At 38.3% G+C, this 24,629-nt stretch overlaps 1 protein-coding gene across 1 annotated transcript in view; it reads right to left on the reverse strand.

The window, feature by feature from the left end:
• The window catches only part of ME1 (malic enzyme 1), a 180,403-nt gene that overhangs the window by 25,800 nt on the left and 129,974 nt on the right, over positions 1-24,629 (reverse strand). The window contains exons 7-8 of the mRNA XM_035559550.2: positions 11,388-11,497; positions 1,413-1,510 (exon numbers count right to left, since the gene is read on the reverse strand). Coding sequence (XP_035415443.1) covers positions 1,413-1,510; positions 11,388-11,497 — 208 coding nt within the window. The remainder of the gene's footprint in view (positions 1-1,412; positions 1,511-11,387; positions 11,498-24,629) is intronic.

The raw sequence follows: 24,629 nt of genomic DNA on the forward strand, positions 1-24,629 counted from the left end.
CATGCCAGAAAGTAAAATACAGACCTAAAAGAATTTTTGCTCCTTATCTTTCTTTAAAATGTCCATCAAGAAGGTAAGTCTCCTTTTACCTACTGTTCACATGTTTTGTAACTCTAGACTTGGCTGTGCTCCCAGTGAAACCAGAGGCAAGAAAAAAATCACTTATCAATATTTTGCTGAAACGTATCATTCTTACTGTATTTTATATTTCATCCAACACACCAAAGACAGGTATAGATTGAAAAGCAGGCAAGAAAATGAACCAAAAGACCACTCAGTATTTTGGATTACTAACTCATAAATTTTAATGGGGTTGATTCTGATTCTTGTTCTTTATTATTCAGTTTCACAGAGAATCGAGTGAGATTTCCCTATTTCTACCTTAACAGTTAAGAAATAGGTAGTTGTATTTAGGAAATACATAGTTTATTTAAGAATGAGCTTCCAAGGCTGGAATGATATCTACCGTTACCTCTTTGCAGCAACAGGCACACTGACAATACTATTACTACAAATAAAGTAAATAAAATAAAAATAAAAATAAAAATAAAAGTTAAAAATAAAATAAAACATTAGACCATGGATTCATGTCTGTTGACTATGGAACAAAAACAGGAGAAGGAACTTTAGAGACTGACAATCTTGATGTAAAAATGTGTTGACATACACTAGACAAGGATGTAAATAATTCTGAAAATTACAGACTTGATCTCAGTAGCAGCAAATTTTGAATCTAATTAAAAATACCTGGACTACATAAAGCCGAGTTATTCTACTGCACCTATCACGGAGTTTTGTAACTATGAATAATATTTTTCAAAAGCCTTCTTGGGACTGCAGACTTACCTCGTCTACAATGTGTCTGTCATCTGGTATATATGTATAGCCTTCACTTGTGTTGTCAGTAGCTTAGAAATTTATATTGAAAAACTAGTATCAGAAAATAAATGTGCATTAAAATCTTCAGAAATAGATGATCTTGACATGCAGAATACTAAAAAGCTGTATTTAATGACAAGAAAAATCAAAGGGGAACTGCTTCTTACTAAATAACACTGACACTGGTAAATATTTTACTTAATTTCCCTTTGGCTGCCTTTGGCTGTTTATTCATCTTTCCAAATTTTTTTGTTTGTTGATATTGAGAGCAGTTCAGGAACTTACAGCTGAAGAGCTAAAACCTGAAGTAATTAAGAATAGATCTCCACAAAATTTCTTATAAAAAATATGAGGCCTCACTGGATGGTCAGAGAAGACTTTTTAAAGTTTATGTTCAAATTAAAAAACAACTTTTAGCAGGCTTTAGTGATCATTCCACCTATTTAATCTTCTTGTGAATTCAATACATATAACTTGAATAAATATTAAGAAAAATTTTCAGACTAGAATTTCTGCTGTATAAAAGCACATACCTCTCCAGCTCCCTGGAACAGCACTGTGTGATCTGATAACCTGTTCTTAGTGATACGCAGAGCTGCAAGAAGACCTGCAACAGCCACAGATGCAGTTCCTGAAAAAAAAAAAAAAGTTTATCTTTGATTAGTCTGGAAACAATTGCATTGATTAGGCATACATTTTAAATATTTTCACAGCATCTTTCAGCTAAAAGATACAAATACACAGGCTAATATGAAAATGTTCAGTGGAACTGGAATTTTTTGTACTTTGTTTTTATGAAAACAAAATGCAGGTGGGAATATCTTCAGAGTTAACACTAAAATATGGTTGGTTGATTCTACTGAACAGGTGTCAAGACTGGTGCAATCAAACTGTTTCAAAATATTCTTGGTACTATCTTTTTCAGGAGGAAAGGACAGGACGGCCCAGAAAGAAGCATTTTGAAGGACTCCAGATACCGGAAGTTAAGGATGGTCTCATTATCTGAACAGATATCTGCATTGATCCTACAGGAGGCAAAAATTCTTCGGAGTTCTTGAGAAATGGAAATCCTGTGATGGCTATAAACCTTCACTTCTCACGTAGAGGTTGTCAGAGTAGATGAGCAAATTGTGAACATTTACAGAGAAGCCAAGGGAACCAAAAGAATAGGACCAGCTTATTTAAGACACTGACTCTCCTACTGCATCTGAAAACCATCAAAATTCCAGTCCACTGTGAAAGGGGTTTAAATTCATCAGCCTCTAAAACATTAGAAGTACCTTTTAAATCTATATTTGAGTTACACCACAGGAAAAAAAGGTTAAAATTTAGTTTTATGATTTAGCCTGTAGAGGCCTTTCTTCTCTAAATCAAAACTACAGAGAATGAGAATTGTCTGTCTTTGAATAGAAAGATTTTGGCCCTCATCATGAGAAACACCTAATAATAAAAAGTAGGGCAATAAAGGGACCCCAAGCAGGCATCTAACCCAAACTTGTTCACAATGACAGGATTAACAATACCTCCTTTATTTCTGACAGATCTTTGTCTACCTTGTTTCTGTCTCCTTCTGAGAACCTCTACGATGTCCTCAGCGAGCTATTTCAGTGCTTCAATATCCTTTTTGTTGAAAATATCAAATCCAAATTTTTTCTTCGTCTATTTTAGCCTCTTGTCTTGCCTATCGTTGGAAAACCTGACACCATTAGTTGAAGACTAACGGTGTCACAACCTGCTTTTCTTACAGGGAACAATCCCAATTCTTCCACTCTTTCAGAAAGTTATGCTTTCTGAAACGCTCATCACTCATGTCTCTCCTCTGGACTTTATCCATTTGTTTTGTATCCTTCTTGAATTGCAACACCCAAATCTACACTCATTACTTTGGATGAATTGTTGGCACTGCTGAGTCTCGCTGCCAGTTTCTGTCATGCTGAAGACAGCTGTAGTCACCAGCGCCTGATATCTGGCTATTCAAGTCCACGGACCAGTTACACCTTCTCCCCTGCCAAGCCCACTGGGAGGAGGAAGGCCTTCTTTCCTGGATACCAACTCCAGGTGCCCAGCTCATATGTTTCACACATTGTCACTTTGTCATTGTCATTAAAGTCCAGGCACAAATGGACCAGAAGAACCCTTATTCCCGCAAGGAACTTGGATCCGTTAAATACTGAAAACACACCCGAGAAAGCAGATCAGTTATTAGAAAATTCACATATAAAGACATCCTACGGACAGGGATAGGGTGGTGAGGTAGGTGATGCCAGCATAAAAGTTTTGCTCAATGTGTTTTTTTTAGAGGTGATTCTGAAGAATCAACAGCAGACAGCACTGATTTCATCAGGACTGAAAAAGCCATATCAGCCACTAACAATTAAGGGTTCCAAGTGGAAAAATGGGTTTCAACACTCCTTGAAGACGTATAATGCCCATCTGATTCACAGAGAGCCAAACCACAGGAATATGATCGGGGGCCCTAAGAATTCCCCCTTGTTCAGTTCTGGGAATAAGAAGTGAAGTCTTCTTCAGGCAGCAGCTGTCATTGACTGACCCAAGGCTATAAAGAGATTCTGAGAAGCCTGAGGTAACTTGTGAGGAGATCTGCTGGATCCTGAAAGTCTGTTTTTGATCACCATGGCACTAACTGAAATAACCTACAAGCCACCTCATTGCTTTTGAGGGGACAGCTCACGTTGCTACAGATTTTTTCCTTCAGAAGTGTGAAATAGGTATGACTAAACTTCCAAAAGCACCTGGCCCAGAATCTGCACGTTGGACATTTGCCTTGAACATGCAGCTCCCCTGCACGATGTGCTTTTGCTATTCACAAGTCTTTCTCACAAGCAAAGCCAAGTTTAAAACTCAGCTGGCAGTAACCTCTATGCTAAACTCCAGAAGATGCTCAAAACAGGTCTTTATATTGTGGGCACACAAACTGTTAAGTATCAAACACGGGTAGCTAAGGATCTGAAAGAACAGTAGTAGTAAGGAACCCAGTCTTGGGTAAATCTCTCTTTAAAAGACATCATTTGTGTGTTGAAAGCTGGCTTTGAATCAGTGGCTTATAGGTTGGATTATCTAAGTTTCATAAATGGTTACTTAAATTTTTTTTCTTTTAAGAAAATGTTTTAACGCTAGAAAGTTTGTTGTAGAGTCACTTTGCCCACCTGAACAGTTCAAAGAAGTGTGTCTGTAGAGCTTTAAAAAAGTTTATGTGCTTTGTGATTATGACTTTTCCCTTCGATCATCAGGAATACAGGACACCTTGTTCTTAGCCCACTTAATGTTTAGACCATACAAATTTGTCATTTTTAGTCATTTTTATTACTTGCTCAGAGCTGAGATCATTTACTCTCTTCTCCTGCATTTCTTAAAAAAATAAAATAAAAATAATAAATAGTTTCTCTGAGGCATGGCTTCAGGAACACCAACTGTCACGCTGAGACACTTCCCCACCACAGTGTCCAAGAGTTAGCTTGGTTCTTTCCCAGATGAAATTAAGTCTTCCTCTGGAAAGTGCCAAATTGGCAAAGGCCAACAATGGCAAACCAGAGAAGTCTGACCGCCTTCTCAGTTTCCCTTGGTACTCCACCAAACAATCCTCATAACCTTCAATAAAACCCCATCCTCTCTTTGGATGCCAAGTGCTTGCTTCTATTTTATGTTACACAGCTGTGTTTGCAGGAGAGAAGGAAGAAGCTGACATAACACGGCTTATCCCTAAAACCATCGATCTGGCCTCCTGAAAAAGAAGTCTGTTTCCAGCCCCTGAAGTCCCTTCTGTCAGGCAGGAGATGGCCACAAGTCACGGCCACCTCACCAGAAGTGCTCTTGGAGAGCTGAGGAAGTGGTCTTCAAGCCACTTTCTGGCAATGGAGGAAAAAATGAAACCCTGTAAATTTATAGTGAATGGAACGCTGGGATCATGCTTATCTTCATGGCTGATGTCCTGCTAGGTTTGTTAGCTGGAAAAATGAGCAGCGATTATGTATGAGCAGTCAGAGACTTTTACACATTTTACTACAATACCATTTTGTGTTTTAAGAAAAAAGAGAAGAGAGATGAAAAAAATGAATAAAACACTATGTTGAAAGTCAACCAAATTTTGCATCAATTATTTGCAAGGTATGTGAGTTATTGCTACCCATGTTCATTATCAGCACAATTCAGAACAAATTTTAGGAGAACAATATATAAAGGTTTTTGTTGCTCATGAATCACCATTTGTACAGAACTACTACTCTAAAAATGGTATTTTAAAAGTACTCTACGTTGGTTTTATTCAGCCATTTGACTCTAGAAAGCATAATGACCCTGTTTATTACGGCACTGAATTCTCTATCACCGCTTGCTGCTGGCAGTGGCTGTCATCACTCCTCATCAGCAGCTTCCCTTATTCATTCCTCATGAAAGAGGTGAAAGCTGGCCACGTGAAAGGCAGATCTGTTTAACCGGAACTGCTCTGACTAATGGCATGACCTTAAATTTCACCGTGAATACCGAGTCGAGTTTTTGAAAAGAATCAAAACGCAATTCACATCCAACTGCCAAAGCCCAACCAGTTCTGGTGAATGTTACGGCTCAGAAACAGAATCTTGCTGCTTTTCCTACTGTCATCGCTACATGAAGGAGAGAAACTTCTTTCCTTCCCTCTCCCACAGAGCATAGGTTAAACCCACAGTGTGCAGAATAAAATGGACACTGTTCAAAGGTATCGTTTTCACAACATTTCTAGAAGAATAACTAGAGCAGGTTTATTAAAGGAGAGTATTTTTCTAAAGAGGTGTCAATTTAGATGCGAAATTTCAAAGTGGGCTTTTTTTTTTAATCAAGTCTTCGTGTTCTGTCCAAGATGCTCTAGCCTTGCTTGGTACTGTAAGCAGTATCATCGAGCATGAATATGTCACAGGAAATCCTAGAGACCGCAGCCTTTTGGGGTTGGCACAGTGTAAACGCTTTGGAGCAGTCTTGTTTCAGCAATGTAACAATTAAAGAAAAAAGGAGGGAAAAAGCCCCAAAACACAAGGATGGAGAAATTATTTTTTATTGTCTGCAGTTTAACTTGAATGAGAAATAAATGGCTTATGGCACTGAAGAATTTGTACATTATTTAAAGCTTTTTGAAAATGTAATCAAATATGAGCATATCCTTCATGTCATTTTCTCTACATCGTCTTTAAAAGCCAGCAAACAGAAGGAGAGGAAGCTTTGTAGCACATCCTAAAATCTGAATTATTCATTCTTGACTAAAATATTAGGAAGTGGTAAAACTAAGACTCCTATTTCTCAATACATAACATAATGGAAATCATATGTCAACAGTGCCATTCTTCCAAATAACACACAGTGCCAGAAAAAGAAAATGCATTCCCCTCCTCTACTCCTTCTGGGAGAAAAGACGAGAGTAAATATCCTACCTAAGGAGTGTGATCTCATTCACTAGTGGGGTGAAGGCTGTGGGTAGCTCACATCCCATAGAAATCCAATCCCTGATGTTTTATAAGGCCCTTTCCAGACTCATCCCCAACATACAGCCCGTTCAGCTGAACTCCCATGCGATGGCTTTGACTCTTCTCTCCACTCGCTTTGCTTCCCTCCCCTGAGCACGGTGCAGCAGCAGTGCCCATGTCCCTGCTCTCAGTGCAGAGGTAAGCAAGGGCTGAAGCAACCTAGCATTGCTGCAAAGCAAAAGGCCCTTCATTTAAAACTGGAAGCTCTCTCCTGCCATAAGATGGCTTTTCAAAGCTTAACACACACAGGGCCTGATGCTCTGCCCCACACTGCAGCACAGAGTGCAAAGAGGGGAAGTTTCCAGGAAAGGAGAAATGGAGCCTTTTTAAAAGAGCAAATGTTTGGCATCTTCGAAAAGGGATACAGCATGGAGTCTCAGATGGAATAAGGTCATCAGGGCCCTCTGCAGATCACCGGGTCCAAGCCCCTGCTCAAGCAGGGACACTCAGAGCAGGCTGCCCAGGACCGTGATGAGAAAGGATTTTTCTTCACCCACAACGAGAAAAAAAATGAAAGAGGGGAATCCTCGTACGTGCACATCCTTGTATGTGCACAAGGAAAAGCATACAAAACCTAAAGCAGGAAATTTACTTGAAAGCACGTTGATTTCAATGTGAATTTACCAAGTAATGGACAGTTGATATCATGAATATACTGGAAAGAAAATACATTTCCCAGAACCCCATACTACATGTCCTGATTGGATTTCTATTTTTAAAATTTAAAAAATCCCAAGTTTTTTTTCACCTGGAAGTATATTTCACCTCATGTTAGGAATGAGTTTTTGTAATCTTTATGCTTAGTATCAGAATTTCAGACATGATATCAACATTTGAGCTATTAGATATCATATAACCAACACTTCCCAAATTTTTGGTCAGAGAACGTATCTGACCCCCATGCCCATCACAACAACAAACCCCAAACTTTTTTTTCCATTTGATTTCAAGGACTGGGATTTCCAGATACTAAATGAATCATTTCCAATGTTAGCATTAAAAATAATTAAATGTTAAAAAGGAGAACACTTTTGACAGAGAAATTCAGATTTGTGAGAATTGCACTGACTTAATGTTAAGCTGGTCATAACATAACTTTCAGATATAATTTTCCTAATTATTCAAACGTCAGCCTGCTAAAAACTTAGCGCGTATGTATGTGTTTAGATCAAAACACAGAAGCGAGAATTAAAAAAAATCTTAAATTGCATGTGTTCTACATTTTTATTTAAGGTCTGTTGTTTTTAATAAAATGTTGCTGCAATTAAACAGCACAGCTGTTAAAAACAAATGACATCTGAAGTCATGGTGGATGCTGAAGTTATTTGCATGGAGAAAGTACACTGTATTGAAATTATTTTTGTTGGCATAAAATACAGGTTCTGTGCCCATAATGGAGGGAAGCACTGTGCAATGAAATCGGGCTATAATGCCAAAATAAAAACTTACAGAATTATACCGCACACAAAAACATTTTATATAGATTGACTTCTACTGCAAAAGTTTGTCATTTTCCATTGAGGCAATTTTGAAATACAGGGGTGGGGAAAATCGAAACAATTAGCTGAAATAATTGGCCTGTATAGAGGCAGAAAGGCTAGAGAAATTTATGCCACCATTTCAAATTAGTCCACGTCTGCAGTGACTAAAAACAGCTACCGTGTGATGGGCGTTGGGAGACGCACGTAAAATAAATGCACAGCTCCTAAGACGTGGAAACTTGCCTTAAGCCACTGACTGTGCTTGAGTAGCAGAAACGCTTTCAGCAGGCACACCAAAATTCAGATGGGAGTGGAAAGGGAGAGCTATGGCATCCTGTTCTGCCAGCAGCTAGGTTTTATAATAGCTACAAAGCATTGCTCCGCGATGCAGAGGCACTCAGGAGTAAGGCGTGAAGCCACCCAGCCTGCCACAGCTGCAGAAACACAACTGCAGGCACCCAGGTTGCTTCCGAGCTCATACACCACCTGCTCAGGCGCTAAGCAAATGGATTACGGATTTTAGGCTCTGCAATTCTAGACTTGCACCTGTGACTTCTTCTTTAAGAAGTATTAAGAGATTTGTCCATCATCCATGCAGCAGGGAATGGAAAAGGTTAGTTTCTCCAAGGGGATTTTCAGCCTCCTAAACCATGGATCCCATCCTGCCTCCTTCCGGGGAGGCTCACCAAGCAGAGAACATCTTCCACCTTAAAAAAACAGCTTGGTTTTGTGACACGAACCCTGATTCATTTTCTGATATTGGTCCATTCCAAGGCAGGACTTTGAGAGAGAGAGAATAAAAAAAAGTCTCATATCTTAAAGAAAATTCCACTCTGTCCTTACGGTCCTTCCTTCCTAAATACATTGGGAGGCAACTAAAGTTATCAACCTAATTTAAATGAGACATTTAAAATTTTTGTAAAGCTTGACATTAAAGTATTTCTCCCATATATGAAATTGCTATCAAAAACATGCCAATGTTGGAGAATGCTCTTGAATAATTAGAGAGCCAGATAGATAAAGGGATTTGTTTTGAAGGTTTTCACTGATTCTCATTTCCAAATATCATATCCTCCATGTTTCAGAGAAAAAAAATATGAAGCAAGCTGACCTGTGGTCAGAATAAAAACAAGCAAGAATCCAAGAAAAGAAGTATTTTTTTCGTAAAGCAACATCACAGTTATTGTGATCATAAAAATATTCCAAAAACATAAATATGAAGAAATTATCATAATAACAGAGGGAAAAAATCAACACCCATCCAAAAAAACAAAATGCTCTCTAGAATGAGAAAGCTGGAGTAATTTCATCATTCTTTCTAATACAGAGCTATTGAAGTCGGTCACAATCCTTTTTCCTTGAGTACAGAATTGGGATATAGAAAAAGTCACAAAGCTTTTTCCAAAGAAAAAGATGTGATGGAGACAAAACTGTTTCCAGAAATTCTTGAATGTGCCTACAGGCTACCCTTAATGGCCAGTATTTAGTGATTTTATATGATCAGTGTTGGCAGATACTTTGGCAAACGCTCTGCAATGGCATCAGTTAGGGGCATGGCCCTACAAATAGCTCCAAGCTAACGGAACACAACTGCAATTGTCCAAGTTACTACTTGCTAATAGGTATTCAGCTTGCCATATTTTCTTCATTTTTTTCTTTTTTACAGTGCCTGGAAAAAGTCAGGATCGTATATCAGCTTTTTAAAGATTTAAGATATGTTAAGATATCACTAAGATATACAGGAATCCATTGTCTGGCTATCTTGTGATTGTGAAAAAAGCTGCAAGTCTTTCTACAAAAGATCAGAAAAACTAATTTATTTTTATCCTTAAAGTAGCTTTGGCTCGTCGCATATTTGGACTAAGAGAAACTCTGTTTAACGTGTTGTACAATCACTATCTTTATAAGAAGATGGCAAACAACATACAAAATTCTCCTTGCTTGCTTCTATGGTCCTTATGCTGCCTCTCAGGTTTACTGCTCTAGGAGTAGAAAATATAATTTGGAAACAGAGAAGGCCAGTCTTTGAAGTAGCCTGGAAAAAAAATCACACCATTTAGAAAAGGAGAACCTCTAAGAAGGATTGCTAAAGAAGTTAGTACCACCTACCCTCAGTAATGCTGTCAAGGTGAGAGACCCTTAGGCTTTATAAACTTGGAATAGAAAGAGGGAGAAGGGAGAACAGATAACTGGATCTATATTTGGTCATTATTCTACTGCCACGTTAGGGGAGAAGATGACTTCCTACAAAAGAGATGCTGAAAGTATTTATGGAGTTATGAGGACAAATGTCAGAGCTAGAGCAGGCTAAATGCATCTGCTTTCACCTGCTGGAAGCTAAACATGCATCAGGGCTGGAGATCACCAAGAAGTCCCAAATATCATTCATGAAAATACAAGACGACCCACAACCACAAATTAGATCACAGAAATTGAATAAATGTAAAGACTCCATGTGACTGCACTTCTAAGGAACGCAAGAGTCCCTGAAATAGAATGACTCCGGAATGACTTCCTAAAAACTCGAGCACCTAATGCTTCACTTGAAGTGTCACCGCAAACTGTTAGAAATGAAGAGGGTTAAATTCCCATTTTTGACCTCACCAGTACAGAGGACCTCCCTCTACTCATGAAATCATGAGGGGCCAAGAGGCAGTGAAAGGCACAGGGCCTACCCGTGGTGCCTCTCTCCAGTTCTGAACTCAAGTCTGCTGGCAGGGATGGAAGTGAGCGTGCTTAAGTTCCTAGAGAAAGTTATTTTCCAGAGCTCTTTTTCTAACAAGAAATTAGACACCAAAGGAGTAGCTTGTCTCTCCTCTTGGGAGTGAAGGTACATATTAGGCCTATGTAGGCTGAGCATGGAGGCAATCCCCCTTGCTTACAGACCTAGGCAAAACCCTAAAAGTCACATCAGAGCCCAGTCACACAGGCTTTGCCTTCTGCTCGACTTTCCTCATCCTAGGTCTTTGTTCTCATCCTAGATCTTTTCCTTTTGCCCTCTGCTACAAATGACTCAGATGGGAAAAGTCATTTTCCCTCTAAAATTGAATGCAGCCCTGGGAGTGCAATGCAAATCAGAAAGGTATTTAACTGAGTTGTCAGTTTAAGAACTGAAATAAAGTTTGACATTTACCAAGAAAGCTCTGTCACACAGAGAAACAGTGCACCAGTTGTCACTGGAGTGATAAAAAAAACTGAGGGATGTACAGTCCAGGCTCGAACTTTGACATTTTCCCAAAGATCTGAAGTTAATAATGTATACGAGAAAGCTATCCATACACTGAACTATGAAAAAAAAAAAGAAAAAAAAAAGAGTGAACATCTAAATAAAGCATGAGAGGGGAAGTAAATGAGGGGAAAGGTTAAGAGCAAAGACAGCTCATCATAAAGCCATGCTTGAGGAAACCCAAGGCAAAACGTGACCCCATAATGGACATCCTCAAGTAAAATCCTCAGGAAAATCTGTTGGTTTTTTTTCTGACTTAAAATCATCAAAACAGAAGAGAAAGTTTATTACCTTGAATGTCATCATTGAAAGTGCAATACTTGTTACGGTACTTATGCAGGAGGCGGAATGCATTGGCATTAGCAAAATCCTCAAATTGAATGAGGCAGTTCATGCCATACCTAGAAAGACAAAAAAAAAAGTGCTTTAAGTTAAGAACAATACATAATTGTATATTATAAAGCTATTAACATTTGCAAACAGATTTTAAACACAAGTGTAATATGATAATGATATAATATGACATCTACTGATACACTTCTGTGATATTCTGTACCTTATATAAATCATCTAGAAGGAATAATTGGAGTACTAATATACTTTACTCCTAAATTAAGATTAAAACATTAGGGGAAAATGTTCTACAGACATCCCAGCAGATATCTCTCTGCAGACATCTCAGCAGAAGCCTTCATTAAGTGATCAGTAATGAGTAAAAAATAAAAAATAAAAAAAATGGCCCCATAGGGAAGGTAATAAAGAAGTAAGAATAAATCCAAACGACATGGATTTTATTTTAATGTTATTATGCAGGTCAGCAGCACATCACTCATAAGGCCATGCTTGACTATTCTTATTATAAAAGAAACATTTAGCAGAAACACAGTTAATCCAGACAAATGATAAACATGTGAGAACATGTTAAGGAAGGAAAGCAATAGCTATAAGTTTCAAATGAGTTACACTTGGTTAATACACACTAAAACTTTGTGTATACACAGAAATGAGATTATCTAAATGCTGCATCTATTGTTTGACTGGGTTGTCAGAACTGATTGTCTGATATGAATACTAAATGTTTCTTAAATAGTATGCTCTGATCAAAGTTATCATGCGTTTCAATGTTTTCTCATGCTTTTAGCCAATGAAAGAATTCATACTGGAATTTCCTAAAGCAATTTGAAACCTTCAGTATATGCTATGTGCACATAACTGTATTTTGAAAATATAGTATGAGATTGCATCAGATGAACTACTTAGTCATATTGGCAATATTATATAAGACAGTTCAACTGCACGGATAAGTACCTTTTGATGAACCTTGTGGTAACAGTCTCAAAGTTAATGCCAATTATTTCACTTCTTGGAAACAATTTACTTCTTTACATGCACTACTGACCGCAGAGTCAAACGAAGAGTTTTTAAAGAGATTACTTGACTCCCTAATCTCCACAGTTTAATGTACTTTCTCCCAAACTACGGTCCACAGCAACTGCAGACGAGCATCTGCAAGACTGTGACACCTTGCTGCCTTGCACCCACTGTATACCAAAGCTGCATCACCAGCGAGCCATCAGCAGGATTTTTCTAGTATACTTAGGTGCCTGCGTTGACTTCATCAGGCATTAGGCACCTTGGATACACCTAAAATCATCTAAGAGAGGAATACAGCAGTTTTGTTGTTTTAATTCCGGGTATTAGACTCTCGATTACCTCCTATACTCATATGCCAGTGTCTAATAAATAAAAGATTGCCCGGGTGTGCCAGTAAGGTTACTTCTAAAAATGGAAGCCACATTAATTTAGTATTATTATGATGCATCCTTCAGTCCTTAGACTTGAGTAAATTCCAGCTCAGAGTATCTTAGCAACAGGAAAACAAACAAACAAACCAAACAACAACAACAACAACACACCCTAGAATAGTGAATGTCATATGTGAAAAAAAAAGTACAACTTGAATATTTTAAAATTTAGGGTCAGTACTAGAACTGCCTGTACAAGTTTGGCTCTGGAAATATCGTAAAAACTGGATCCCACCCTGGAGTAATATTACACAAAAGTTCTTAAAAAGTGTTTTAAACATTGGTAAACCTAATGGCAATTTGCACAGACTAAGGGACCATCCATTTGATTAAAACTTTTAAAAAGTATCGAAATAAGGTTTTGCTAGGAAATTCTTACTGGAACAATTGTTGTGAGTTATGGTTCGTAATTTTGTTATGAAATTATTATTAGAGACTAACCAGGCAAGATCTCAAGCATTTCCTGCTTCATCCAGGAAAGCAATACATCCATATGCTGAGCAGTTCACTATAAATACTCTACTCCAACGGTAATTGAGTTTTTCTTTAAACTATACATATGTTTGGCAGCTATGCTAAGCAAAGCCATCAATATAGAAAAAGCAAAAAATAAAATAAAATCCTGTGACTAAATTAACTTCCATGGAAATCACATATTTACAGCCACATTACAATTAGCCAGAACTACTGAGATTCCACTGGCAGGAACTGCAATCCCTGCTGAAAATAAATACGTCTTCAGGTTTTACGGAAAAAACTGGACTTCTTCAGCAGCATAATGACAGGCAATCATTTGAAAGGGAATCTGGCTAGTCAGTATTTGAGTACAGTAGATCACCACTGAGTTCATATAAGAAAAGAAACTGCAGCTACTTTTCAATAACTAATTTAAATTTCTAGCCCTATTCAGTATCTGACATGAATTTGTGATTCCATAAGGATCCAGGATCTGACATTTGGATAATAATTTGAAACTAATGAGATTAACACTCTCAAGCCCTGGAACTTGGTTGGAAGTCTTTTTTCTGATGTCATTAAGCCAACGTCTGTTTCTTTATTTTACCATATATAATATTCCACTTTCTCATCTGCATTTGATTTTTCTCTATTTTCTAGACACATATCAAAACTCCCCGTGAATTATATTAAATTAGAGTCCCTGTAGAAAGCTCTCACTCTATACTCGGCACACTACCATGTAATATGGAACAGTAAATCCCCGGCGTTCCAGAAAATCCCCTTGCAACAATGAATTGGCCATGAAGGTGCCACACTTTGTTCTGGAAGAAGTGACCACACCAAAACTGCCACCAATTTCTCGATCGATTCTACTGCGACTTCCATTTTACTACCACAATCACTTAGAGCAGAAACTTGAGCCAAAACCTAAAATGATGTTTGCAACCAACAGCTCAGTTTCACTTCCCTTTCCGTGTCCCTCTTCAGCTCCCATAGCATTCTGAAGGATGGATAGTGTTAGCTTGTGATTTCTCCACCATAAAGGGAAACTGCTTGAATCAACCCTCATGAAAACAGAACAATTCTCTCTTTTCTATTTTATTTTTTTTTCACCTCATACCATATTTTCACCACAAATATTCAGTTTGGAAATGTACCTCTTCATAGGCGGATATGGTAGACAAATGACTGCTGGATGAGAAGGGAACCAAACACTTCATGGCCTGCCCATGTTAAGTCGTCAAATCCTGTTGTGCCTTCCAAAACACAGACATTCCAGAAATTGTGGGCCACTACGGTGCCGTAATTCATATCATCTTTCAAACATTACGGAAAGAAAAAACAAAGCATGCAACTTCCTAAGACATGGCAATCTTAACATCTGTTCATCGATGCTACAGATAGGGCGCAGATTGACCTCACTGAGTTTCCTCAGATGATGTACAGCGACTCAGGTATGTCCAGAAGGAAGTAACTGAGGTCTGCTACAAACAAAATAATTAGATTTAAAACAAACAAACAAACCCACACCATTATATGGTTGTGGTTGACCTTACATGGGATGCGTTAAAGAGAAAAGGCCTGCAGTTGAGTGCTAGCAGCTCCAAGCAGGACAAGAAATTTAGGAGGCAAAGACCTTCAAATAAGAAACTGTCATGATAGAAAAAACTCTAAGAGATACTTCTCTGTATTTTAAAAGTATTGGACTCTGTATTGCCATAGCGTGAAATAAAGGTGTTAACCTGTGTACTGCTTGTCTAAGTAGATAAACTTGATCATCACATTCCTTAGGAGGATTTCATCTTCATATTTGAAATATGAAGACATGCAATTTAAAACGTAATCTAATATCCTTTTATTTTGAATGCATCCCCAAAAACAGCCATGGAAGCAAGCAAACATTGCACGTAGTTATAATGCTGCAAGCATGAATTACATTTAACATATCATACCATTATTTGCCTAAAAACAAAGACAACATTTCTGCAGCTACCACTACGACTGACCCAGGAATAGATAGCAGGTAATGGGGAAATGGAGAGGCAGGTAACTGCCGTGCAGGTTCATGTTGGAAGGTGATACAAATAAACCAGAGAGAACCTACCCAGTGGGCATCAACCACCTTAACCAGAACACTTGAAGAAATGATGGGCCTAGGCCCCAACTACCAACACTCAGAAAATAAGTATCAGGAAGACATTCTTCCTCAGTGCAACCACAGTAAATGTCTTACAAAATTCTTAACTATTTTCTTGCTCTGCAAAAAAACACTTCTCTGATAGCAATAGCCTGGCTTCAGCAGTCTGGCTAGGACTGCTGGATTCCTGCCCCAAGTGGTTTGTAGCTGTGAATTCCTCTCTTCCGCCTGCTTGGGATCCGTCACTGTGGTAGCTGATTAAACATACATAAATCATCCCTAGAAGGCGATAATCCAGACCATCACTCTCTCTTGTAAATCCGGTTTTGTCACCCACATCTTTTTGTGTACTCGGATCTTAGGCTCCTGCTCGAAGTCACACAGGCAGTCTGAATCACAGTGCAGCTGGGCAGAAATTCAAAGCCATCCTTCCTTTTTCAGTTGTGGACATGCAGACAAGAGCAGTGGCAAACATGCAACTTCAGATTTGTCATTGAGCAGTGGAGGCAAACACTGGACAATGAGTGAAAAAGAACCAACCCACTAGAATAACGTGTGGCTGATGGAAAACACTCTAATACTACTCCCTATTAACAACCTATTTTGGGGTAACAGCCTTACCTTAGTCTGTGCAATTTTATTTACACATTTTTATTGAACTGCCTGTGACAACAATGTTAACTTTTCAAAATAATTCTATGGATTACATTTTTATGTAACAGTCTGGAGAATAATGTCCTCAGCTCCTTAACTCCACTAAACCCATCATGCTAGCATTTTGGCAACCCTACGCTCTTAAGAGCCTCAAACAAGGAAAACCTTCAAGAATCCAATGGGAGCTATAAAAGTTTGGGCATCATTTTGAATTCAAACCATATGATCAGTAAAATCCATGCTTGCTTCTATAGCGAAGAAATTTTTCTGGAAATATATTTGGATCATTTGTTCTTACTGCCAGCCATTGTTTTGGAAAGCTTCCTAAAGGAACAAGTGGTTGCTTTTCAGGCTTTTAGAGCTTTCGGAATCCTATTTGAATATTTTCTTTGTTCATGTGGGTCTGGAGCTAGAAAAGCCTTAAAAGCCATCAGAAGTGGTTGCCGACACCCACTCCTAAGAAGGAGCAAAACCAAAGTGATAGCAATGTTGGCCTTCTCTCCCTTTTCTTGTGCGTCACTCAACCCCTCTGCCAGCCAGAACCATTTATAGTGCACCAGGACAATGTGGAAACCAGCTCATTCCTTCCTACTCCAAGTGCTTTAAGCTTGCTAGTTTCCATATATCCCATTGCTCGAAACAGATTTAAAGCACAACACTGCTACAGTCTCCTTCTTGTCCCAAGGCTTTCAGGAAGGGATGCCTTCCCACTTTCCTGCCCGACAGCTCTTCTGACATGGGTACCTTCTCTTCCCGGGCTTTTAACTTCATTTCAACCTGCATCCATCCTAGCATTTCTCCTAATTTAATTAATTTTTGTAGAGTCTACTACTTGCTCTTTAAATTGAAGACTTAGGAGTCCATCCTACTGAAACATTACATTGAAAACACTTATAAAGGTATCCTATTTTGTGTGTGTGTGTGCATTAAGTGTTATTAAAGGAATAATATAGAGAATCTGAGGTAGGTTTCCTCTACTTCAATAGCTCATTGAATTAGCTATCAGATGTCTCAGGGCTGTAAAATCTAAAGGCTATGAAATAATTAATTTAACATTGTTGTAAATATGTTTATTTCTTCTTGTAGTGAAAATATTAATATTTCAAAGTTCAAAGTGAGGACACAAAGACAGTGTGAGACACAAAGTGAGGGCAGCAAAGTCGTCTGATATTTATGGAGACTGAAATAAGCAAAACCCTGTGGAAAAAAGAACACCACTAGTAGAGCTGCTGGATCCTAAAGGTATAGATGATCTGTACTACATCAAGTTTGTCATCTTCAGCCACAAGGAACCCGCTGCGGACTTGACAGTCAAAGGCCCTTTTGCCTTCAGTGCTGCACAGGGGCAATCCTGGCAAGACCACCTGCACACGTACGTCCTGAGGCTTGTGAGTAAGCAGGTATGAGACTGAGTGAGTACAACCAACTTGTTTAGAGATTTTGCAATGTGAAAATACCTCCGTCTCCTGCATAACCATGTACTAAGTGCTGTCGAAGTCATTTCATATGGGCAGACCACCAATCTGCCTCCTCTCTGCTGTGAAAATTATTCAGGCCCCTTCAGCAGGAAGGTGCCTGGATGACACAGTAAAGAGACAGTCTGACGCTTGTTATACAAGTAATTTACACTTCTGAAATTTCATGACATGAGCCGAACTCTTACACCCTGTTCTTGACATACATAAACATCAGCGCTAACAGACTAGATCATTGCCATGAAGAAACATACCACAGAGAAACTTCCACAAATGCAGAGGTCTGCAGGCACGGCTAACACTTGTGTTAAATCAGAGGGAAAACAAACAAACAAAAACTGTATTATAAATTTTGACAGTTTTTCTCCTTAAATATATAATAAAAAAATACCAACATTCCTTACGGACTTGAAGGAAACACAGTGAATTACAGTGATGTTTTCTCAAGAATTTGCATTGGTTCACTTGTTACCTGACACTTAGCCCACCTAAGTTAAAAGTAAAACTCTTTGAGCCCGAAAATGTAATTCTGCCTCTCCTAGCTATTCTACTTCTTTTTTCAGTGATACTGCTCTAGCTGTTTTAACTGTGACTTAGACCAACCAACAAGCTCAAATTACCTTCAGTTTTATATTTACTTAAAAAAGAGATGAGTGTAGATTTGAGACAGATGATCTGAGATTTTTTTTATTTTTTTTCTTCAGTCTCTTCAGCTCTTCTTTAGAGACTTGGCACTGTCCCACCTTGGCGGAGAGAGGGAAGGGTACTGAACAGATGGATTGGTCAAGTTTCTGGGCAGACTAAATCAGAAAAACAGAGAACCAAGAGAAAAATCCATCTCATCTGGAAAGAGTGAGTAGCTTTATCCCTCCTGAATCCTCAGCTGTAGCTAAAGGTGCAAGTCAGAACTTGCTGTCTCAAAATACAGAGTGGTCGTCAGTAAGCCCTTCAAGCTTTCAAAATATGAGTACTCTTAATTAAATGGCTTTACACTAAACCAAAAAGGATCTGTTATCAAAAAAAAGCATATGAAATCCATTACACTGTACGATAAGGCACCCTGTCCAGCTCCAACCATTTGCATCTGATTTCAAATGGGTGTGTTTGCTGCTCACTTCATGACTGCTATCTTTAAACATTTCTTAAGAATTCAGTGATAACTACTGACTTGCTCAGATTATCAAGAAATTTTAATTTACCAAGAAAAGAATCAGAAAGCCTCAGTTCAAGGCTTTTCCCTGCACGAGTGCATGCCAACACACTTTGCAAATAAAAGATTTTTAAATGTTCTAAATTTTGGCCAAAAATATCAAAAAAAAGGTACAGCAGCTCTTGAATGGTGCTCAGCAATAACATAGGAATGTCACAGGGAAGCCCTACATAGATCTCCCAGGATGAAAAATGTGGTATTATATATTACAATTAACAATTACTGTGATTAGGAGAACCGTATATTCTGAGAAGCCCACATTCCTAAATCTGGACACGAAATGTTTCTCTGGGCAAGTTCTCAGACTGCTGTATTAAAGTGAGAGCTGCACTTGGAAAAGGCAGAGGTTCCCATTCATTTGCACAAATTAAATTTGCATTCACTGCGTGTGTTTTAAGATGGAATTTTGCAATGTAGTGCATAAAAACTAGCTTTGCTTATAAAAGCTGTATCTTCTCTTGAGAATAAACGTTCAAATGTTCACTACCCAGATCCTAATTTTCTCCACTTTCCAAAAAAGGGGAGAGAGTTAGCACTATAAACAACAGAAATAAAAAGGGATTCTTGGCTGATAATTTTACATCAGAATGTTTCTTTTTTTTTTTTTTTTTTAAACTATTTCTTTGTCTGTGTCTAGTAGCATTTAAAAATACTTTTTCAATAAAGGCTAATTTATTAAGGTTCTTAAACACATAAGGATTCCAGCTTGGATCAACAGGATCATTCCTTTGCTTTAACTTAAGTACATGCTTTGATGCCTTACCAAATTAGACCTGAGTGATTTAGAGCAAGTGCAATGCCTTTTGGAAATCACATCATATCTTCTGCCAGATCTTAAAGATTGCTAAGTAGCTTTAGGAGGTTAAAACAAGATGTCTGAATTTACTTACATATTTGATTATATTTGTATGAGTTTATAATTATTTTCTCTAACATAAAAGATGCAACTGGATAGCAAAATTAGTACAAAGCCTGGGGCAGTACATCTGTTCTTTTCAGCTGCTACTTAAGGTATAATGAGCAGATGGAAATTGCTTCCATCACTGGCAGCTTTCACCTTGAATGTTAAAATGCAAAAAGTAATGGCCTTTCAGATATGTCTAAAAGGTTGGTGATAGGAATTCTTAATGTATTTCCAAAAGGTTAAATACACTCCACAATCTGTGTACTGTCTGATCGTTTATGAAACGAACCACACCCTCCACAAATCCTTGATAGTGTTTTTAAAGCAAAGTGTCCTACTTACCCGCAGCACAAGTTACACTTCAAAAAAATTACACCCTCCCTCCAGGTATTTACAAACTTTGGTAGGATCCCCCCAAGCCTCCTCTTCTCCAGCCTGAGCAGTCCCAGGTCCCTCAGCCTCTCCTGACAGCAGAGATGTTCCAGTTCCTTCATCATCTTTGCTGGGCTCTCTCCAGTCTGTTCATGTCTCTCTTGGACCGGGGAGCCCAGAACTGGACACAATGCTCCAGGTGTGGTCTCAGAAAACGGACAATAAAATCTAACTGTAATGACTAGGGCATTAATTATTTGACAAAATACAAAGACCAATTTCTTCTCCTATTAGGCAATACAAGTATTAGCAGCGTGACAAATAATGTATTGAAACCTAATGAAAATGAAGATAGGATAGAATTTGATTTTTTTTTTTTTTCAGTGTCCTAACCACTTGCATTTACACTAACATCTTAGAACTAAATTTAGGTGATCCATACTATAGCTATGAAGAAAATCCTTTACCATACACAATATCAGTAAGTCCATTATGCCTAGATTTCACTTGACATTTCTAATTAAAAGGGAGAAAGGGTTTCTTCTGCCAGAATGATTACATTGCTTCAGCTTTCATCCTGTTTGAATTATGACCTCGCTGCCACACTTACTGAGCTGTTGAGCACTTTTAAATCTCAAAGATGCCTCAAGTCAGAGGTAGCCGACGTGTCATAGGGTTGGACCTTAAGAACAGACTTCATTCTTCCACAGTTGTCCTCCACTTGTTTTATAATGAACTCAGCATGCTACGCTGCCTTTCCACTGTAATCTCAATTTTGTATGATACCTCAAACAGGAAACCCCCGTACTTCATAATGGAGCTATTATTCTATGATGTAGAAAAGATTAAACTTTATTACCTTTATTCCAAGATCAACTTCAATGGAGAATTGCCAGAATCAGACAAAATCCTGGGACTTTGGGAAGGATATTTAAGAAGTGGTTTGGGACTGCATACTCTCATGGTACTTGATGGTAAAGAAACGGGTTATTTAATTCTCTCCTCTAACTACCCTGAGACGGGGAAAGTAGATTGCAACAGAATGTTTTTGTAGGTTTTACAATTACTGATTTTAACTTCAGGTTTCTATAACTAAAAACATGAAAACTTGCAGTCCACCTTGGACACATCAGAGATTCTTTCCAAAATAGCTCATAACAAGATCAACTGATCATCATCTACCAATGTGAAAAGTATTCCATGTCCCTAGCTGGATAACATGGTATATTCCTTAAGTCAATCCCTATTTTCCTCAAGCATATTTTTGAAAGGGAGGGAAGCGTATAACAGAAATTTATTCCAAGCATCTAGGAAAAAGAGATGGGACTTTTGAGTGCTCCAGCAACTGATGAATTCTGTACTATGTCCCACCAGCCACTAGTAGCCAATATATTATAGCAATGATAATTTAACCAAGAAACTGTTTTAGCATGCGTCCATTTCAAAATCAGGGAAGTAGAAAAGCTCGAATTTAATTTGGAATCCCGTCAGTCAAAGCCAATACTGCAGACTCATAAAAAGAGGCTCTGGCATATGAAATAATTTCACTAGGTGGGTAAATGCATGCGCTGAGATCTAAGTGGCAATTCAGTAGCAGAAGATGGATAGGAGCTGAAAAGAAATCTCTCTTCTCTCGAGCATACTGGGACGGAATTGCATCTTATGCTTGGGGTGTACACCACAGTCTTAGGCACTGTAGATTGAATGCCCTCACAATCCAGGGTACCACCCACAAGAAGAGAAAAACAGCAGTATCTTCAATCTTTAAATGCTAATAGTGGTTATATGGACTTCGGCACTTTGGACAGAAATATGACAGCCCGCTCTCTTGTGACACAGCTTCCTTCCACAGTCAAACTATAGGACGCCTGCTTAATAAACTACCCTCTCAGGGGCTTACAAGGAAGAGCAATCTCAGCTTCAAGTCACCAAGCAGATGCTGAAGGGCCACATCTCAGGAAAATGGCAAAATCTCTCTGTGGTTTATCAATTTCTCCAGTATGCAGGCCAGATGAAGTCTCAAAGACTACAGCCAGGAAACATGGGATTCAAGGCTTCCTCACTTTTCTTCCTGAGAAAGTCAGTATGTTCTGTGTCCTTGAGGACACTGAAACTTAGACGTTTTCTTATTCTAGAGATGAGGAGAAGATGACATACTGCAAGCAACTCTCTTCATTTCTACTGACTCAAAAGAGAGAAAGAAGCACAGCACTTCCACTAAGTTGGAATCAAGATCACATATGGGTTTTATGCCTAGCACTGCATTAGGAAAAGAAGTTTGCCCAGACAAAATCTGGGCTTACTCTCTGTGAGAAATTCTTTATAATCATGCTGTGATGATACAGTTTCCGCCATCACCCCGGTCTGAGTTTTTTTTTACATATGAAGAAATAACCTTGACATCTCCAATTGCCTGAAGTCAATCTCACTGTCTTAAGCGATGGAGTTACTCTAGAAACCACCAGATCACTGTTCCACAGCTCTTCTGTTGTCTAAATGTCAGATATAGAAACAAAGGTCAAACTTCCAGTTGCTCTTTTGACTCCCTTGCAAGAACTCCATCTACATGGGCTCTAGGATGTTTTTCTTCAATATATCCTGATTTTTTTTTCCATTCCACTCTATTCACATCTATAAGGTCATTCATATAACTAAACTATACATCTATGTCTACTCTCCATTATATACAATATAAGTATCATGGAAAAAGGGGTACAAAGGCAACTAATGGAAAGGAGATAGGATGGAAGAATCAAAAAGCAAGCACCATTTATCCCTCTGGTGTGGCCTACAAGAATTCATGCTTAGACACAAAGTATTTTAACAACAGTAATGAGTTGGGAAAAAAAATAAATTATTATGAAAGTTTACACATGACAAAAATGGGTTTGTCATGAATTATGAAATAGGTTGCTGAGCCTGGGTAAAGATGGAAATATATTTAATTCAATGTGGCCAAATGTAAATTTATAAAGCAAGTTCCAAAAGTGAAGAACTTGACTGTGGAAAGTTATATTCCAAAGAAAGCTATAGGCAACAGCATATAGCATTGCTCTGCAAATGTCACAGCCAAAGTGACTACAGATAGAGGGAATATCAAATATGGATGGAGTAATCTTACCTTTGAATTTGGTATAGTACAACCAATGCTATAATACTTTGACCATTTCTGATGTCTATAATTAAAGGATTTAACATCAAAACCAACTGACTGTAACCAAAAGCCCCATTTTATGCAAGAGGTCAGACTAGCTTACAGAAATGTTTTCTGCCTTTATAAACTTGCAGTACAAATGGTCAGCAGAATGCTTAAATAATATGCTACAAATCTCACACTCATTTCCAAAAAAATTAATTATATGTACACACTCAGTGTGGAATGGTTGAAAGGATGTACACAAGGTAGGTTTTGAATAGACATCTGAAAATTGAAAAAAGTGAAAAAAATGTGTTGCAGAAGTAAAAGATGGGAAGGCACTCCTCACTGAAGATTAAAGAACATTCTCTCGAGAAGAAAGAAAATTACAATGTGGTGAGTGGCAGAGCTGTGTAATTAAAGCAGAGATTAGATAGAAGTAGACAAAGTTGTGCAGAACCATGAAAGAACAAAAACTATTTTGGTGTAGTAAAGCAATGCATGGCCAATGAGGAGACTTGAATAAAGAGGAAGTGGGAATAAAGTGCAGGAGAGGAAGACAAGTTTGGCAACAGCATTTGGATGGCCTGGAAGGAAACCAGGTGTGCACCAAGAAGGCCAGAAACTACTGTAATCCAAGGAGGAGATTATGCAAGACTGAACTGTGTTGAAATCTTTCCTAATAAAGGATAAGCATAGAGGAGAATCATGCCCAGGGAGAGACATTAGTCATCTCACACATTCTAGTGAGATGGAGAGCACCCTTACTTCCCTTACAGAAGCCAAATGGGTTTTGTTTGATTGGTAAGGCTAGTGCAATTTAATTTTCCAGGAAAATGCTAGCAAAGCAATTGATGAGTCAGCAGAAATTAAACAGCAATAGAATTAGGTAACCACCAGCGCACATCACACAGAAGCTACACCAAACCAGAAAATATTATATAAACACACACGTATGTGTTCAACCCAATTCTCTGGCTCCTGGGCATGGTGACCTGCCCTTCCTTGGGCAGTTACACAGAGCAGTAAGAATGTAGGTAACAGCTTCCACACCATGCCTTAGTGTAAGAGGATCAGAGATTCTCAAGAAAAATAAATGTGCCACTTACTTCTGGGTCAGAAGCTTACCATTCTGTATTAATAAAAAGCTTTTCCAATAAGCTCTTTAAGTGAAATAGCAATGCAAGTTAATAAGTTTACATTTAAACTGCAGCAGTTGGCACCATGAAGCTGAAGTGTCAGTATCTTGTTGAAGATGACAGAAATTAATAGAAGTTCAGAAGGGTTCCATGGGCTCTGTGTAGTTGCCTCTAAGAAAAATTCTCCTTGACTTGTAACAGCTGGTCTAAAACCTGAGCACTTCACCCCATATATGAAGTGT

Source organism: Cygnus atratus, chromosome 3 (assembly GCF_013377495.2).
Source record: "Cygnus atratus isolate AKBS03 ecotype Queensland, Australia chromosome 3, CAtr_DNAZoo_HiC_assembly, whole genome shotgun sequence".
NCBI lineage: Eukaryota > Metazoa > Chordata > Aves > Anseriformes > Anatidae > Cygnus > Cygnus atratus.